General features: G+C 41.8%; 1 protein-coding gene and 1 long non-coding RNA gene across 4 annotated transcripts in view; both read left to right on the top strand.

Moving 5' to 3' along the window:
• NINJ2 (ninjurin 2) overlaps positions 1 to 19214 on the top strand; it is a 77570-nt gene that overhangs the window by 15324 nt on the left and 43032 nt on the right. The window contains exon 1 of one of the 3 annotated variants that reach the window (XM_074871653.1): positions 12231 to 12364. The exons of 1 other annotated variant lie outside the window; for it this stretch is intronic. In XM_074871653.1, the coding sequence (XP_074727754.1) occupies positions 12332 to 12364 (33 nt within the window). In that variant the 5' untranslated portion in view covers positions 12231 to 12331. Of the gene's footprint in view, positions 1 to 12230; positions 12365 to 19214 lie in introns of those variants that run through there. One more of the 3 variants, XM_074871654.1, reaches the window with a different exon arrangement.
• Positions 2360 to 10710, top strand: LOC141943811 (uncharacterized). The gene is made up of 2 exons (XR_012629064.1): positions 2360 to 2601; positions 6968 to 10710. It is a non-coding gene; the product is annotated as an uncharacterized LOC141943811 (long non-coding RNA).

Raw genomic sequence — 19214 nt, 5'->3', positions numbered from 1 at the left:
GCCTGGGCAGAAGCACCAGGGATTTTTCCTATTTAATGGATTGAATTGTTCCTTTCCTTTGATTCATTATGGGGAAAAAAGCTTAAGCTTGTGCTTTCAGGCGAGTGTCCGTGGTGTTCATTATCATAAGCTGGCAGGATGCAAGACTGTCCTGTGATGGTAAAGAGCAGGAACTTTCCTCTATCAGCATCACTCCATCCAATCTGTTTGTAAAGCTATTCCACTTTCTTCCCTCTCTCCCTTTTCTCCTTCCTGAGGGATGCACGCTGCCAGCAGCCCTCAGTGATGAGGGAAACCTGGTTCTGATGTTTCAAATCAGGGAACAGGTAGTGAAGGCTCAGAACCTCTCTCTGCAGGTGACCAGGATAAAATACCAGTTTCTAAGGATGCCATTTCATTCAGATGACTGGTGCTGTCTAACAGGAAAAATTTCTAAACCAGTTTTCAAGGAAGAACTGCTCCTGAAACAGTAAATCTACTATAAAGAGAAGAAAAAAAAGTGAGTCAGGATGAAGTTTGATAGTTATAAACAGTGGATTTTGGAAGTCCTGTTTCAGACATCTATAAGCAAGATGGTTACCTTATCACACTAACTCATAATCCCCAATATGCTTTGCATTTGCTATGGATTATATACTGGGAAAGACTATGATTCTCCTTTGCCTGTTTAGGTCATGGTGACCTTGTAACTCCTACACGATGGGCAGTCACAGATGCCTGATATAATCAGGTATCATGGTCAGCATTTCCACAAGACTGGTGATGTTTGTGAGAAATGCTTTTGTTATCATATTTCTTGGCTTCCACAGTCTGGGCTTTTTTTGTAAAAAATATAACAAACCAAAACAAACCACCCTTCATATTAGTTAACGGGCATATAAAAAAATAAAACTATTTTCCTTTGGGAGCAATATTTTTCTAGCGTAATGATAGATTTCACTAGGAAAAAATTCCATTTATTCAAAAATAAACTGTTAGCATTCTAAGCCATTTCTGTGGGTTTCTATCTACTATAATCTAATCAGAACTATTTTTAGAACACCAGTGAATAATGATGTTAGACAGCACTGATCTCTGAGACAATTTGAGACTCCCAGTCGAGCTTCTGCTAGAGAAGCGTATCATAAAAAGCACCATCACAAATTTGCCCCTTTGTTACAGAGGCTGCCAGACAGATCAAGGACTTAGAGGGCCTGCCATTTGAAGTCCCTTCAGTTTGAAGATGTACTGTCAGGGATCAGTATGGAGAAGGCTTTTGTTCTGCTGCTGGAGTAAGTATTTGTAGATGAAAGAACGTCTGCGCCTGGGCCATCAACCTGACACTTTTCAAGACATGAAATTCACTTACGACTAAGCATGGGATGGTGGACTGAAAAATAACACATATTTATTTTTCCTTCACTTACTACCTTGAGGAGCATCCCAATCACTTTGTAAAGGAATACTGATACATAATTAACCTACTGGAGTGGAGGATTTACAGCATAAAGAGCAAACATTTGAAATTGCACAAGTATGGTGGCAGAATGAAACGTTCTGGGTCTACATTACAGTCACTAGGGATGTTTCCATTACCTTCAGTGTGTTTCAATCATGTTCTTAAAACTTCTGGAGCACAGGTATTTGGTCACCTGTCACTTAGATCCATGACACAGAACCATCACCCTAGTAGACTTTTTTAAACATGAACATAGGTATGATGTTGTCTCTTATGCTTTGAGCAACCCCTTCAGATCCCAGATGAAATTCACTGGGTAAGACAGAGGAAAGCCACAGAGATGATTGTTGTTTTTTAATGTCTTTGACACCTTTTACTTATGCAATAGAAAATCCTTTTAAAATGTGGTTTCTTTTGTAACACTGAAAAATTGAGTATGAAAAGAAGAGAAAGGATGGCTTACTCTAAGCCTTCAGCTTATGTTGTTAGATTCTCAACACTCTTGGCCTTCTCACTTTGCTCATCATCCAGAGCCCACATATACTCCTGTGAAGGAGTGACTGACTATATGCTGTATCCTCTGTCCAAAGATATCCAGCATCTAATCTATTTCACCACCTGATTATTTACTGTGTACTCAAAGAGCATTTTGCTCACCATTGCAATTCAGCCACCTCTGGGATGAAAGACAGTGTTTTAGGCAGAGAGCATGTAATACCTGAGGGATCTAAGCATAAAGTACTGAATATCATGTTCTTAATAATACTAAGAGGGAATTTTAGACAGAAATTAATTAATTACCCATTGAGGATGTTATCTGAATAAGAGAGCTTTACAAAGAAAGTGATACAGGATTTTATCTGATAGTTATTTAAGTCCCTGGTTTTACTTCTGAGCTGAAAGCCACCACCATATAAAACACTCTGCCTGCTAAATAGCATGCTGGAGATTCGCTCAGTGGAAAGTACTGCCAACACTGTTTTCTAATATTTTTCAGGAGAAGAGGGACTAACTCTGTCTGCGTTTTGAATACTTCCTAAGAAGAATTTGTGCCTGGAGAAACAGACATAATAAGTGACCATACTGATGTAATCCCACTGATAGGTGTCTGCTACAAGGTCTCTGCTTTCTGCCAGTGGGTCTGAGTCAGTTACGGATCTCTGGTAAGCAAGGCTGTATCAAGGGTAGCACCTTTTCATCCTCTCTTCTACCTTGGCAGACCCCCACTTCATGGTTCAATCAGGATGGACACACTGTCCCTTGGAAATACCAATACTTGTATTCATGCACATGCAGGGAAGGGTTGGATCTTGCTCCCACTACTTGATTTCATTGTGATTTGTGGGTGCAGCAGAAGGGGATATTCACTGGAGTAGATTCTAGCATAATTTGTACCAGTGTTAATTTGAGGTAAATTTCTGACATCAAGTGATCAACTCCAAATATAGTGCAGTATAAATGAGAGCAAAACATGGTTCTAAAGTACTGAATCTACTGTTGCTGCCTGAATGACTGTCAGTGCTTTAAGAAGTGTTTCAAAGCTTTTATCAGCCCAAATGACTAATTTAGCAACAGCTCACCCTTACAAACTGAGAGTTAATCTCTGATGGGATGCACAGTAGAATGCCGTTGATGCTCTCTGGCTGTTTTTTTCCATTCATTCATTTCCCTTACCTGCATCCTGTTCTTCAGTGGCAATAGTGAATGAATGACTTCAAGATGGGAAAAAACAATTCCCTGTAACTTCCATAACCAGTGAAGATACCTCAGACCTTTTAAAGAGATGACACTGTGAGCAGCTTGCTATAGTAGCCAGGTCTCAGGTTCAAGCACAAAATAATTCAGGTGATTACACACAGCCTTGGCTTCCCTGTTCACACAGGGCTTGGTTGTGCAGGTTGAAGAGCAGATGGGTCATTTGGTCACATTACTCATTCAACTAAAGCTCAGCAGTTTGTTTAATGCTTTGCTGTTTAAGATTGGAGTGGCCAGCACTCTGCAGATTTGAACCTGTTCTTCCTACCACATCAAAGGAATCTGTATACTGGGGCAGATTTGGATCTCCCACCAGTTTTAACTGGTATAAACTATGTGATAACTGGGATAAACTATGTGTAATAACTATGTTACTTAAGATCTCCAAGCACCTAATGTGAGCACTGAGTTAGCCTGTACTGAAAGAGCAACAGTGCCCATAACACTTTGAAACCAGTAACTAATATAGTGATTGGAGTATTATAAAAGTGATTAGAAACCCAGAATTTGTACAAAATCTGTGGCCAATGTTGTATATTAAGCATCAGTCATTATACAAACTAATACTGAGCACAGCGCAGTGATCCTGTTAAGGAGCTACTGTAACAAAAATATACCAGGAAGGATTTATAACTTCATTTCTCAATGGTAATCAGAAACAGTCCTGTAGAAATAAATGCAGTTACACTGGTGTAAAAGTCCAGAATTCAGACTACGGGGCAAAAGAAGATCATGTGTTGTTTAGTGAAACCCTGCAATCTATTTTTTTTGCCATATTCCCTCATCTTACAAGCACATCTGGTGTTTTAGGAACATTGTATTCAACAGTGGTAAAAGGACACTAGGGCCAAGAATAACAAATGAAAAATGAAAACACTGGGGCCTAATGCTGATCTCATATGGGTGTAAATCAGAGGGATTCCAGCAAAGCCTTTGGAACCACACCAGTGAAATACTTGTGTCTGATTCAGAATGAAAACTGTAGAGACCAGTGATTTTCATCAAGTAAGACTCACTGTCAGGCCTGAAATTCTCCCATTCCGCTGGGAAATTTTACTGCAAGAGATCTTCAAAAGAGCATCTCACCAATATCACAAATGCTGAGGAAGCGACAAAGCTAAATGCTTTAGTAGCTCTTGTGTGGCATCACATAATGTAAAATACCCGTCAAACCAGATTAAGCACAAGTTTTTGATTTGCAGCACAAAAAGGGAGTTTGAGAGCAAATAAATATATTTTACACGTGGTCAGTGTGTTAGTACATGGTTGCTCTTAAGCCCTTTAAAGACAGAGAAAGTCTTTCCACTGACTGCAGGGTGGGTTGTCGTCAGTAACATGACCTTCTGAATAATACACATTGTTGCACTTTGTATTTCTGGTCCTGACCTCAGGCACTGCCATAACCAACTGCACTTGAACGCTTGGCAATTTAACTAAATAGACTGTCTTTAAAATATAGACAAATCTCAGCTGCTTGCTGACAAAATTGCTTGAAGACACTAGGCATTAAAACCTCTTAGTCCCCATTTGTTGTAGGGAAATCCTAGCAGGGAGGAACAATGTAGCCATAAATGTCTGTACAGAAACCGTTTTTGAGCCTGAAAATTCTGTTTTCCCTTGGAATCCTGCAGCAAGAAACCGAAAGTACATTCAAGACACAGATCCAATAACTGCATTAAATTTACTAATCCCACCTTCCACCATAAAAATCAATTATTTTGTCTTGTTGCTGCACACTTCTCAGAGCTAAATCACATCAAATTAGAACCATCATAAAAACATGGGTCTTCCTCTTCCCGGAGACATGATGCCGAAACATCAGTAAATTTTGTGTGATGTCAGGTGCTGCTGTTTTAATTTCATCCCATTACACTTGTATTTTTACCTCCTTAAATAACTTCCTTCCTACCCCCATTTCAAACATTGGTGGAATCTTCCCCTCTCCTCCTGTCTCCTTTCAGGGCTGCTGTAAAGCTAACTGTAGACAAGAGAACTATCTGTGGATTTAAAGGAGCTTTGTAGGAGGTACTGACTTTATATATCCTTCACATGCTTTGCTTTTAAAAGACTTCTTTGGAAATTATGTCTTTCACTGTCTTGCAGTCATTGCTGCTTGAGTTGTCTGCAGTTCATCAATACTCAGTATTGCAACCAGCCCACTGAGAATGATGCTCCAGGTCCTGCCATATAAAATCCCTCCCTATTTTTCTCCACTGTCCTTTAGGTGAGGATGCCCTTTTAGTGTCCACTTTGCCAGAAGTCAGTATGCTGCTTGCTTTGTAAACAGAGGAATAACCTACTCAGGCTTGCCCCTTGTTTGACTTTGTATTCAATGTACATCAAGCCAAACAGCAACTAGAATGCCTGACCTTAAAGACTGAAGTTCAGTAAGAAACACTAAGATCTTGAGGCAGAGGGTTTCATATTACTGGCACCTATGTCTTTCATTGATTAGACTTTACAACTGATAGTGGGTTTCAAGGTTTATTTGGAAACTGTCAGGAGGGCAGAGATGGAGGAAGGGAGAGAGTAAGCAAGGCTGAGGGTTTCTTTTATATTTAGTGTGTGGCATTAAGATGGGAATAAACAAAGGTGGCAGAAGGGAATGCCATTAACATACCATTTCTAGATCTACCCCTTGGCTTATTGTTGGGTCAGTTCTTTGCAGCAGTAGGTGGGGAGATGGGGGTTAACACTGGAAGGAGGAAGGATACAAGAAAGGGAATTTGGGAGTTGTTCATTGTAGAGGATTTGTTCCTGCAAAACATATTCAACTTCAGCTGAAGTAAATGGGAGTGAATATTATGAATTAGTCTGTATGAGTAATCCACAATTGTGTTTGAGCTTCAAAACAGTCCTTGGGAAAATGTCATACAGGTGAAATAGGGAAAACATAGGGAACTTTTCAGCATTTGTTCACAGCATGCAAAATGTGCCCATGGCAAGATCTGCTGCCAGGGTCAGATTTAGGAAAGACTCAGTTCAAGCAGAGAGGAACACCAGGAGAAGTACCAATGCAGAAAGGGGCAAAAAGGGGAGATCCTTATTTTGCCTAGTTCCCAAGGGCCAGATTCAGAGGAGACTTCCAGAAGTAAAGCAAAGAAACATATAATAGGGAGTCTTAATTAGATGAGCTTTCCAAGCTTCACCCTAGAAAATGACTTTCAAAGCTGCCAGGCACAGCAAGGCTGGGAAACACTGCTGAGGCCAAAGTCAGATACGGATCAAGGCCATAAGTGCTGGAGTCAGTAGAAATGTCCACAAGGAAATTTAGATAGCAGCAAGTTTTAGGCTCAGAAGTATCAGGAAGATGTTTTGGTAATCACTGGAGGACTCAGAAAAAAAGAATGTATTATGACTCTCTAAAAGACCATGCAGTATTAACAACAATCATGTAATGGGGGGTGTGCCTGTCTGTGTGGGCATGCACGTGCGTGCCTCCTGACCCACTGCTGTTGAAAAAGCTTCAAGTATCAGTCTGTCTAGAACTAATGAGAGAAAAAGAGCATGAAGCAACCTGTAATTTCTGTAGGCTGTGGCTGAGGTGTTAAAGAGAGGGGGTGTATACTGGAATGCACATAACCCTTTTCTAACCTCTCACACCTTCCTCTGTAGAAGATAAGGACTGACATCCAGAGTTATTTGTCCACTTAAGCTCTCAAAGAGCTGAAGGAAGTGCCAGTCAACTGTAGTCCGATGAGCTCCCTGTTTCTTGAGCGATATCTTCTTCTGCGAGGCCTGTGGTTAATTAATGTTCTTAATCTACCTTTCCAGTGCAGATGTTTGACTAAGGAAGACAAAATCCAACAGTCTAGCACCCAAGAAAGAGCATTCAGGCTTCAGAAGATGTTCTCCAAACAGGACATGGCTTCATCACTCCAAATCCTTCCTTTGAGAGCCAAAGCAAGGCTGGGCTGCTAGGATTTCTGGGAATTATCAGTAACCAGTTATATGAGCTTCAGATGGTGCTCAGGAGGTGACCTTGGACTTCCTACAGCCTGATCTACCTTTATTCTCACTTTGATTGTGGCTTACTACAACATTTTAAAACATTGAAGAGTGCTAAAAGAATCTTTCTTTCTAGCATCTGTCCTGGCTTTCTAGTGGGAAGTAGTGATTTTCTCTCAAGGACAGACAGAAAACTTGCACTTAGTCAGACCCCACAAAAATTACAGTCTGTGCTCCAGACTCCCATTATCAATCCAAATACACAGAAGATTATTTCTCACACTTGCACCCCTATGACTATTTTCACCTGTGCTAATGCAGACTGCTAACAGTTCAAAACTCTCCAATAATTCAACAGAAAAGAGCTCAGAGAGCAACAAGAGCACTCAGAGATCTATGAAATACAACTTATGAGGAAACTGCAAAGGAATTTTTGTTTTCTTAAGTATAGAGAAGACTGAACAGAGACATGATAACAGCCCTCAAAAATGTAAATGATTGCAGCAAAGAGGAAGGAAATAATCTCTTCTCTCCCACGTGGAGAGGATAAGAATAACAGGCTAAAATTGCAGCAGGGAAGTTTTTTTATTAGATATTAGCAAAACCGTTTCTAGCTGTTAGGATGGTGTTACTGAAGTACTGGGATAGGCTGTCTTGGAAATCTCCACATCTGGAATGTTTTTGAAGCAGGCTGGGACAGCGTCTGTGCTAATGGGACAGATACCACTGACCCGCTGTTCTCTTGGAGAGTGAGAAGGAATTGGTGACTCCTTATAATCCCTTCTAGCCTTGCTTTCATATAATTTAATGATTCATTGGATAAGTACATGTTCATTTATCACCCTCTGGGAGAATTTTAGAAGTATTACTTGCATCTTTGTGTTCTTTGTCTCCAGAGCCTTCCTTAAGATGATTACTCTTCCACACACTAGGCTATACTCTGTGGTTCTCTCCTATAAAAGGTGAAGCCAGTCCTGCCAACCAGGAGCTATATAAACCTACCATTAATTGAAAGACAATGGGACTAATGCTCCTAAAGAAATTACAAAAAAATGGGCCTTTGGCTACCTAGTTACTTGCCTTCACCTCTGCAGCAGCATGCACTACAGCACTGCCGAGTTTTGCTCTTCAAAGGCAACCACCAGTGAAACACAGAAAATAGGACCTGGGACAGGAATGGTTAGCAGGGTCAGCCCCTGGCTGTCACGGGCAGCCATATCAGGTAGTCCTTTCAGTAAACTCAAAAAACTTCATCTCCAGTCCAGTTTGCTTTCTTGTCATAGAATCATAGAATGGTTTGGGTTTGAAGGCACCTTAAAGATCATCTAGTTCCAACCACCCTGCCATGGTGGGGGTTGTAGCATTGTCCTTGCTTCTCTCACTGGTTGGCTTCTTCAGAACATCAGCACTCAGGCAGCCAAGAACCTTCCTCTAATTTCTAACCTAGAATTTTTTCTTGGCCAGTTTATTAATTATTTCCTGTGCTAATGCTGCATTTCCATCTCCATAGAGTTCTCCAGTTTAGTGAATTTGTAGTTTGCATCAGTTCCCTCTTGGTTTTTCATTCTGTAAGGCTAGACAAATCAAGCTCTTTTCATATCCTCTCAGTCAGGTGAGTGCACCCATAATAGATCAGTAGCACACTTCTTCCCTGATATAGTGAAGAAGTGGCCCAAAATTATGGGCTGAAGAAAGGGTGTCTCAAAACCAAAACCAAACCACTTTTGTAACACAAAATCGAGGCCTGAGAAGGGTTAAGAAGTGAAGTTGCCCTGTTATTTGCTGTTAGAAGTGTAGTTGTCCTACAGAAACTCTTGTGGTCTTGGTTATGGCTCTCTCTTGAGTATCGCAACACATCTGAGAATGGTGGGGAAGAGTAATTCTTGCATCAGTCTTCACACAGCATGGCCTACTTTCTGCTGCCAGCAGTCTCTACTGGCTAGTGCTGAAGCCCAAGAATTGCAGCTCTTCTTCCCATGTCCCCTTCGCAGAGGCCAGCCCCACTGGTGGCACCGGCACTGCAACGCTGTGGTTACACATTCAGCAGCAATGCTGCTTGAACCGGCTTGTCCCCACCCTTCTCCACTCCCAGCTGTTTTTTCCATTTCCCGCCAGGCGCCCTCACTGCTGCCAGTGTAAGTGTTTGTGCAGTTATGTGCAGAACCAGGTCAGGGATCTGATCCCAGCCAAAAAAATAGCCTGTATTTTTTTTTTTTTTTTTTTTCCCAGCTGGAAGAAGTTCTTCTGTCTGGTTTCTTGGGTGGCTGCACAAGCACTTTGGCTGGCATAAGGGAGGGAAGAGGATGGGGGTGGAAATAAGCAACTTTGCCATGCGTGATCCTCCCAAGTGAATGTGGCTGATCCACAGAGCCTCCCCTCCACTCTCAGCTAGCGTGGGCTGGTCTTGCAAGGAAAATCACATACTCGTTCTTCATCATGCCCCAGATGTCCCCACCCTCCTTTCAAGGAACACTGCTCTTTCCCCATCTGCCTCTAGTATGCATTACCAGAAAGACTCTCTAATCAATCAACATCCATTAGAACAGCCAGGTTTTGGAGGTCTCCCACTTGTGTTATAAAAAAGACTGGAAGAGAGTTCAGGGGCTGTTGAGTCTAAAATTGGTGAGTGCTGCCACTCATGTCACACAATCCCTTTTAGAAGTTGGGCTGCATTTTCTATGCCTTAATCTTTGGACCATTACAATGGTGCATTCTTGCATCATAATTAACAGTTACTAGATAGTTTGAAAAATGTAGTTCTTTGTAATTGCATTTAGTAACAAGTAAATCTTAGTTATAACTGTTCATTGAGGCACTCCTTTCTTGGGCAGCTATTACAATTCAAGTTAAAATAAACCCACTCCCCTGTCTTCTCATGTTTTTTGGCTCTTAGCTTTGCTATTAATGACACTGACAAATAATTTCCAAGAGAAATTTTGTTATTTGAAGTTTTTTCATTCTAATGTGCTTGACTCCAGACACTTCAGGGGAGGCTGATACAGCCATTACTACTAACATGCTTTGCAGAAAGACTCTTTCATGTTATCCTGGCAGAGGGCATTGGGAACCTGGTTTAATTGAAGTGTCTACAAGGACACAAGGGTTACTGTAAGTTTTGACTGATTTCTGTAGATATTCTAAGGACATAGTGCAAGATTATTACTCTTTGCAATACCTCTGTGGAGAGTGAGTAAAAAAAAAAAAAAGCTTCTAGCACAGCATTTAGATATACTAAGAAAAAATAATTTTTAAAAGGCACATTGTTATATATGCAGTCTTGTCTGAAATTTGTACACTGCTGATATTTGTTTATCTACTAAATAAAATGATAGCTACTTCATTCCTGCCTGACCACTAGAAGATATTTTGGACTTGTTTTTATGCTTATGGCATATATAGGAACTCAGAAAACTTTAGCCAGACTTCATGGGTAGTTTGCTGGAAGTCAGTTCACAAAGGACCTGCACAACATGAAGTCCTTTTAACTCCCAGAAGTGCCCAAAAAACCACAGCGGACACTCACTCACTGTAAATTATCTATTAATAAACAATATTTATTTATAAACTGATCAACCGTAACATCTTTTTATAGGCCACACTAAGAAAAGTAAATTAAAACAGGTACTTACCCGTATATGATGGTATATTAACATATGTGCAACAGTATACTTACAGGGAGTTTTTAGTTAACATACAGATTCCCATCAGGAGAGCAAATCAACAGCACCAGCAGATGGCTGCATTTTGGGTTAAATACTCCTTACCTTAAAAAAAAAAAGCAAAGCAAAAGCCAACAGGTGCTGAAGAGTAGGGATGAGTAGCCTCTTTCCCCTCAACTCCATTTCCCTTAGTATTAAAACAATCACTTCAGTGATAACAAGATACAGGTATCTTAATTTTCATTCAAAAGTCGGAACCGTGAGGGTGGCTTTTGGTTGTAGAATCAGCCTCATGGTTCCTGATGGGCTTTCAATGTTAGGTCAAACCCTAAGGATGAAATGAGCTGTATCCTGGCCCTACTTTCCAGCATGACATTAGCCTGCTCCCTAAACACATCTCACTGCTTCAGCTCATACATCTATAAGTTAAAAAAAAAAAAAGCTGTTAGAGAGGAATGCAGAGAGGCTAAATTCATCAGCACTTTGAAATGAACTTGCAGCACTAAGCACTGGTATTTTCATTGCAAAATGAGGCCTTTTGCTGGGAAGCATCAGTGCAACAGGATCATCTACTGACAGACTTGTCAGCACTTTTAGTCAGGCTGGAGTGCTACAACGTGCATTTGGATAAACTGCTTAAACAGAATATATTACTATAAATTTTCTATGCTACTGTAACTACAGAAATTGTCCTTCAAAAGCCAGACATGCCTACCCGATCTGCAGGTAGTACAGAGTAGCAAAGTTTCTCTAAAATCTAGAGAATTACTCTGATTTTCTGCCTGAGGATTCCACCTAATAATAACAACGTATTTTTCTATGCTGTGACTTAATTCTGGCTGCATACATTTCCATTCCAGTGTCATTCATAGTTGCTTTTAACAGAAGCAAAAAGCAAGATTTAATTTCAGCTAAGACCAGGCATATCAAATTCAACCAAAAAAAGTGTTGGGCAGGGGAAAGGAAGGGCATTTTGGCTGGGGAGAAAAATGAGAAGAAGGGACTATAAAGAGAGTAAAGTGTAAATTTTAGCTGAGATGTAACAGTATCTTTGCAGCAGTAACAGCAGCAGCTAGCTGGCACAACTTTTTTGGATCTAATCTCTTCCACTGTCAGTTTTTCATCGGTGCACTGGTGAGAGAGGGAGAGATCGGAATCGCTGCTGTGGCTGCACAGCCCATGCCAGGAACCTCTTGGTACACTGGCTGCATCACCGTGTCCCAGCCCAAGTGAGCTCATGAGGCTCAGCTGGACTCAGAGAGGTAGCACAGACACGTAATGAACACAACTGTCACGGAAAGTCTAAGAGGAGTGCTTGTTCCACGGACTGCCCGGACAATGAAGAATTGGCGTGCCACCCCCTTTCTCGCCCCCCAGCTGATGCCAAGGCGGGCGGCCGGCCGCCGGCAGATGAATAGCAGGTCTGTTCCAGCAGCTGCGCGTCCCGGTCCAGCGAAGAGAGAGTCTCCAGGAGTTCAGAGTGCCCCGTGCTGTGTGCCGTCTGCAGAGGAAGGGACTTGGGGGCAAAAGGATGGCCTTGGAAGGGGAGAGCATCAATCTTCAAGTGAGTCCATTTCGGGGAAATACCCATGGGAGGGAGAAGCGGGAGGGAAGGTCCCCAGTTTGGGGGAAATATCCATTGCTCCTATCATTTGTTCCTCAGCTTTGGCAGCCAATTTCCCTTGAAAACCCAGTGCTGTTTTTTCTCTCTGTTCTCATTTGAAGAAAAGCTAGCAGCAGGATCTCTGCCCTGTTCTGCCAGGAGCTGTAATGGGCCTTTTGCAAAAAGAGTGAGGGTAAGAAGAGGGGTATTACTAAAAAGAGCTGCTTTTAGGGGGAAGGAGGGGCAGCAAGGGCAGAAGTTAGCCTTTAGCTCTCAGAAGGAGGCAGCACATACTTTACAGGCTGCAAAAATCTGAGCCATGCCTCATCTCACAAAGCCTTTCTCTGTTTGGCAGAAAGTGCTCCCAATCTGGAGAGGAGGAAAAGAAATAAATACAGCAAATGTGGAGGGAGCACAGAGGCCAGGGTTTCCTATGTAGGGTTTATAGAGAAACAAAACTTCTTGGTGAAGCTCTTTCAGTTCTCTGTGTTCCTCTTCTGAGTGTTTGTGTTTTTTAAGAAGGGTGTTTCTTGTGCTCAGCATGTGTTCTAGGAAAGGGCAACTACCCAAGGGTTTGGAAAAAGAAACTATTAGAGATGAAATGGAATCAAAAGCCCAGATCACAAACACCGATCAAACTTCAGAAGTTCAAGTCCAGGTCCGCACTTCAGACAACTCTGGAGAAGGGAAGAATATGAAGGACTGCCCAGGGTACAGCTTCCAGCCCTGAGTAGGTTGGCAGCAGGGTCCAAATTTTGCAGCTGATTTTTCTGTCTGTAATGCTCTTAACCATCCTTAGACTTGAAAGTGGGGAAGTATATCTGGTGTCTCAATTTTTATTTCTTTGGCCCATGTCAAAGAAACTAAAATGGAAAGATTTGTGTTCTTGGAGAATAATCTGGATAACTATCCTTAACTAGAAGGAAGGAGTGAGACTCCCTGATCCTGCAGAATGTATCTCCACTGAGATATGAGGTGCAGAGCAGTTTTTGAAGACCTGGGAACAGTTATGCTCGGATAAGAAATATGATAACCGAGGAGGATACACAGGTAGCTATGACAGCTGGTGAAAACGTACTCTAGGACTGAGGAAGAGAGAGGCTTTCCTAGAGCTAGATAATAAGGGGAAAAGTATAGAAATCAGTAAGCCAGGAACTGGGGCAAAGGGCAAAGAGGACAAGAAAATTATGCTAGACAAAAAGTCAAATTAACTCCTTGTATATTAAATCACTCCACCCAATGGAAAGTTTCAGGTCTATCATTGATTTGAAGCCCAGGTTTCATAGATGAAAAAAACAGCTTCACCAGTTAAAATGCTCATAAACTTCTGAAAAATCCAGGGTTTGGATTTTTCTCTTTCAGCCCATCTTGAGGTTAAGTAAAGAGCCAAAAGTGATTGTCACCATCTTCAGTCTTTACAATACTCAAATAAATAAGCCCAGAAGATTAAAGGTTCCTTGAGTTACAAAATTGAAAAGAGCATACATATCTGCTTCTAGAGCAGGAAGGTGTGGAGTGTTTCTATCCACCTCTACACAAGTTGCCACAAGAAAAATCATGCTACTGAGATTTTCTTTGCGATACCTTACAGGGATTTCATGAAGCCACCAGACAGTACAAAATATAGGTGAATGCACACCGATTCCTGCAGGCTTATGACTGGGAAATATACAGTGCTAGCAGGGGAGGGAAAAAGTATTACATACAACCACATAGTGAGATGAATGCACTCAACCTTTTAACCAAACAAGTAGTAGTTTGGTTCAGGCTCCAAAGGAGGTAAAGGCGTAAGCCGTAAACAGGCCAACAACTCCTCTAATTTCAATCTGTTCCCTGGAAACCCACAAAGGAGCAGAGTGACACAGTGGGCATTGATGCATATGAGCTTGGAACACCAATCATGTGCTTAACACATGAATAGCGAGTGGCTTTTCCAAGACTCATTTATCAAGGAACAAATGAAGTTGTGGGTACAAGGAGTCTCATACATACCTTTCCCATCGCATGTAATTTGACTACAAGCCAACCACTTTATTCCATAAATATGACAGCCTAAGTGAGCCTTCTTTGAGCTTTCCCAGCTAGGCAGCTTGGCTGCATGGCAGTGATCTCCTCTTGAGCTAGGACACCTCTCAAGATTGCTCCTCAAGGCAGAGAGACCTTTTACCAACAGCAGATCTTTGGTAAGCAACTGATATCGTGCATAACCTTGTAGTATGGTAACTCTAATTTGTGCCTTGGTAACTTTGATTTTGTCTTGGTAACTTTGATTTGTGTCTTGGTAGTTTTGAATCATTGTTCAAACGATTGTGCTGTACAGTAATAGAGTGAACCTTGCCACTCAACTTTGTTCAGTTGCACTTTTATAACATATTAAACCCGCTTTTGCTAGTAGCTTTGAATGTGATTCTTTAAGTGATCTAAATCACCCATTCATGACAAATTGGAGTGGTTGGCAGAATTCTAAATCAGGATTCATGACACATAGCTGAGACAAGCAGAGGGTCCTGGCAATGACATGACTTGACAAGTGTGAGGTGAGGGGAGGAGTGATCAGTGGTGGAGAAAAAAAAAAGAAGTCTTTCAGTTGAAAGTACATTTAAAAGCCTCTTTTGAGTCCCTGCTCTGAGCACTAAACGCAGAGCAGGTGTCTTCATGTCTTCTTGGAAGTTTCCAGCTGTGGGTTTATGAAGAGCCTGTGGGAATGTGCACTGCACACTCTGGGCTGGCAATGCATGACTCACTCCTCAAAGAGCTCCTGGATGGAGTAGCAGGAACAGTCACGAAAGTTAAGATACAATACAGAAATAGGAATTTTTAGTTATAGAGGGACGATCCTGTGCCCAAAGCAGTTGCACAGTACCTACTAGCATTTCTTATACATTTACATGGCCAGACTATACAGGTAACAAGAGAATGAAAACAGTGTGAGCTTCTGGCCTAGCATAGGAGAGACCTAGAAGAATCAATTAAGATTTAAGAAGGCTCTAAGGAGAACTGATCAGTCCCAACATTTTTGCTTATCCTAAAGCATGAGGAGTTCACTCAGCAAAACTGAAAGTCTCCATAACAGGAGACACTCCCTCACCCAGCATGTCATCAGCCTGTGGAATTTGCCATCTCCTGGAGCAGGTTAGAAGGTCAAATATTGGAGCAAGCATTGAGAAGAGTTCGAGAGGTCCAGTAACAATATTTACAGTTATGCAAGCTAAAAAAGGTACTCTCGAATCCCATAAGCCAATAGCAGGGTAAAAATAAATAGGCTTTTCAGTTCCCTACAGGCAATGGCACAACTGCTGACCAGACCGCAAGTGGTATCTTGCATTAGAGAAGTTATACACCCATATACACTCCATAAGTGAGACCTAGTACTGCTTTTTAACAGCAAGAAGTATCTCTCATTAACCCACTTTCTCCCTCACAAAAATTCTCTTGTCCTCTGTGTTTCAAAGGAGTCTGTTTTCCGGATCTGACTTCTAGGAAGACCAACAAAACCTCAAACTGTGCACAGAGAGATGCTAAAAGGAAATGGGACTGAAATTAAAAAAAAAAGCCACAAGACTGTAGAGCAGCCTCACCAGATATATGCCAGCCAGCCAAGTCTAAGACAAAAGATAAAATCTGAATTAAAAAGATTAATTTACCTATTAAAAGCTAAAATTTTATCATCAATTAATTTGAATGATGTATTTTTCTTCCTAGACATCTCTATTTGTGGCTTCCAAGTGAAACTTTCACCTTCCCCTATTAAGTATCTGCCATGGATGAGAAACCAGGCAGGCAGACCGGTAACCTGATGAGATATAACAAGAGTACATCCTGAGATAGCTGGGATCAGAAAAACACATCTAGGATAGAAACAAATAAAACAACACAACAAGATCCCATCCTCAACTTCTTTTTTACTTCAGGAAACAAAGGTTTATAAATTAAAATAGAAGTATGGCTTTGATAATCAATTTCTGGCTGATTTATCTGCAATTCTTTATGCTATTATTCCCCCTGACTCTCACCTCCAACCCTTCCATAGAGATTTGCAGGGGGGAGAGAGGAGGAGGGAGTTATACAGGACCATTCTTTTCAGCAGCAAAAGACCCATTAAATCTGTTTAGCTGTGTACCTCAGCTGCTGCAGTTCACGACCTGGCATCTTAACACAACCCTGTTTCATCGGTGATTTAAGCTAATGTACCAGATTTTGAATGGGAGCGACTGAGACAACATCCGTTCCACCACTCCCACCACAGCAGCCGTAACTGGGGGAAAGTCTGTGGACAGCTGAAATCAGTAACACTCACACATTATTGCCATGGCTAAATCTGTCAGAGCCCCAGATGAATACTGCAGAATGGAGCAAAGATTGGGGCTGATACTAAACGGCTCCAGAGTTTTATTAGGTTTGTATTTTTATATTTTCTTATGAATCAGTGTTATATTCTGTATAAATGGGTGTTTTAAGGGATGTGCACTGGATGAATGTCATCCATATTCGTATTTCAAAAGACCCTATATATTGTCTGTTGCGTCTTTCTTTTTATAGTTTCTTACTCTTTGGATAAAAAGATTTACAATCCTCTGGGACGAAAAGCAGAAATAATACCTCACCATTTAGGGAATCATTCATACATCAAAAGTAAAAAGAGTAAACAGGTAAAATAATCATAGTTGAAAACAGACCCTACACTGAAATTTTTTGGCAGAAGCTGTCTGGCAAATACTTCGAATGTGAAATACGTCTGCAGAAATGAAGACAGGTTTACAAGCAACTTGCAAAGAAAAAAGATTTTAAATAATTGGACAGTTTACTTCTAGTGCTCAGTTTTTGACCAGATTTACAGCAGGGATTTTAGACAGACAAATAAATAGAGTTAGCTATAGGCATGACAATGCAAACTTTTCCAAAATGCCCACAAAACAAATGGAAAGCCACTTACCACTGTAAATGCCATCTCCCACATCCCACTTTCAGTCTAGGCCTGATGAGGGGATGCAGGGAGTGTGTTCACAACTGGGTTAGACTTTTGGGTTTGTGTTTTTTTGTGGCTTTAATGTGTGCCTCGAGGCTATGATGTGCTTACAAGTTCTTGGCTTGGGCACGTATTTGCCTGCTTCTGCAGCAACAACCAGCTTGTGCTTTCTAGTGCCATAGGGCCTTTACTCTCCTTCAGTGATTTCCTGGAACAGTGGCAATCTGATATCGCCAACTGAGCAGCATCCCTGCCCCAGTGGGTTTCAGTAGCGTTATCTGGATTCTCTAATTTGGGCCTGGATAGACAGTCTGCATTGAGAGAGAAAAAGAGCCTTTCAGAAAGAAAATCTCAAGTGCTTCAGAAAGACCCATTCCTGTGTCATCCCTGTATGGTGTGTGCCACAGCCGTCAAGAGTTGAAGAACTCATCTCACTGTGTTTTTAACTAAACTAACCCAATTACTCAGTCCCTCAAGCAGGATCCCACTCCCTACTCCCAGGGGTGCACCCCACTACCTGTGCCATTCATTTGACCCCGGTAAAGCTAGTTCAGGGAGCTAAACTCAGAAAACTAACAACTTTTTGGCAGGGCTAGTGTTCTGGTTTGCTGTCCTGCAGTGGTTCCTGAGAGGATCAGACAACTGCCAATGACTAGGACTGTGTGGCCATGAAAGCATGTAGAGGCAGCAGGATCTGTCCTTTCAGTGGCAGCTACCCCTCACTTCAGATCAGTTAGCTGAAGGTCCAAGTCTGGGTGTAGCCAGTGGAAGACGCAGGGAAGGCCCAAGCAGTAGCAATGATTGCTGTTCTCACTAGTGGACGTCACTCAGACTGCAAGATTTTGGACTGCTACTTGAGAGTAAAGCCTTTACAGGCCTAACTAGAGGCTTAGGCAGAGATTCACCATGCCCTAGTTGGTCAAAAAACAGGTGTGAAATAGGATATCATGCTTCAAAGCAATAATGATCCTATGCTCTCCTCCCCCAGCTGCAGGGACCTGCAAGTCTGCGTAGCATTACCTGTACTGGTCCCAGAAACTGGAAACTCTCATAGTAGAAGACAGAGAAGTGTGATCACAACACACTGAGAAGAAAGAGACTTTTTCTTACAGCCAGTACTAATCAGTCCTTTGTTCTATAGTCAGATGTGGCATTTCTCCTCTCCCCTATACATTCCTCCTGCTTGCTCTACCTGGACACGGCCAGCCTTCCCACTTAGGGTGAACATTCACTTATGCTGTTCCCAAACATGGGGATGGTATTTTTCATCTTGAGGAATTGGACGTCAGGTTTTAGGGTATCTAGGGAAAATGAGGCACATGTGGAGTCAAATATACCCTTGGAGTTATCCTATGGAATTCAGCGGCCTTACACCAGAGGTTGATCTGGTGCCTCGCACTCCACATTGTTGAGGGGTGGTGAGAGAAGAGTATCAGTGTCCTTCTGAGGACCTGGAGAAAGCCTGGTCCCATGCACTAGGCAGGCCATGTCCATCATGAAACACTGCATGTGAAGGCAGAGAAGGGAAAGGGGGCAAAAAGATAGAGACCATATCAAATAATGAATTAGCCTGACTGATCCATTGGTTGGGGAATCTGCTCTCACTGAAACAATTGGCATGCAGGGGCCTCCCGCAGAAAAGTGCAAGGGACTGTTGTTAAATAGGATTCTTCCACTAGGTTTAGGGTTAGGGTAGGATTAAGATAACCCTGCAGCAGAAAGAAAAAGGCAATGACGTGCTGTTAGAACAGTCATTTCCTCTGATGTATCTAAAAAGTTGCCCACCAGTGCTATAAACTACAGAAAGGAGGTTGTTCTTCCAGAGAACACTGACTGCAGAGCATT

This window comes from Strix uralensis, chromosome 5 (assembly GCF_047716275.1).
Source record: "Strix uralensis isolate ZFMK-TIS-50842 chromosome 5, bStrUra1, whole genome shotgun sequence".
Lineage (NCBI taxonomy): Eukaryota > Metazoa > Chordata > Aves > Strigiformes > Strigidae > Strix > Strix uralensis.
This window is presented reverse-complemented; position numbering and strand designations above follow the sequence as displayed.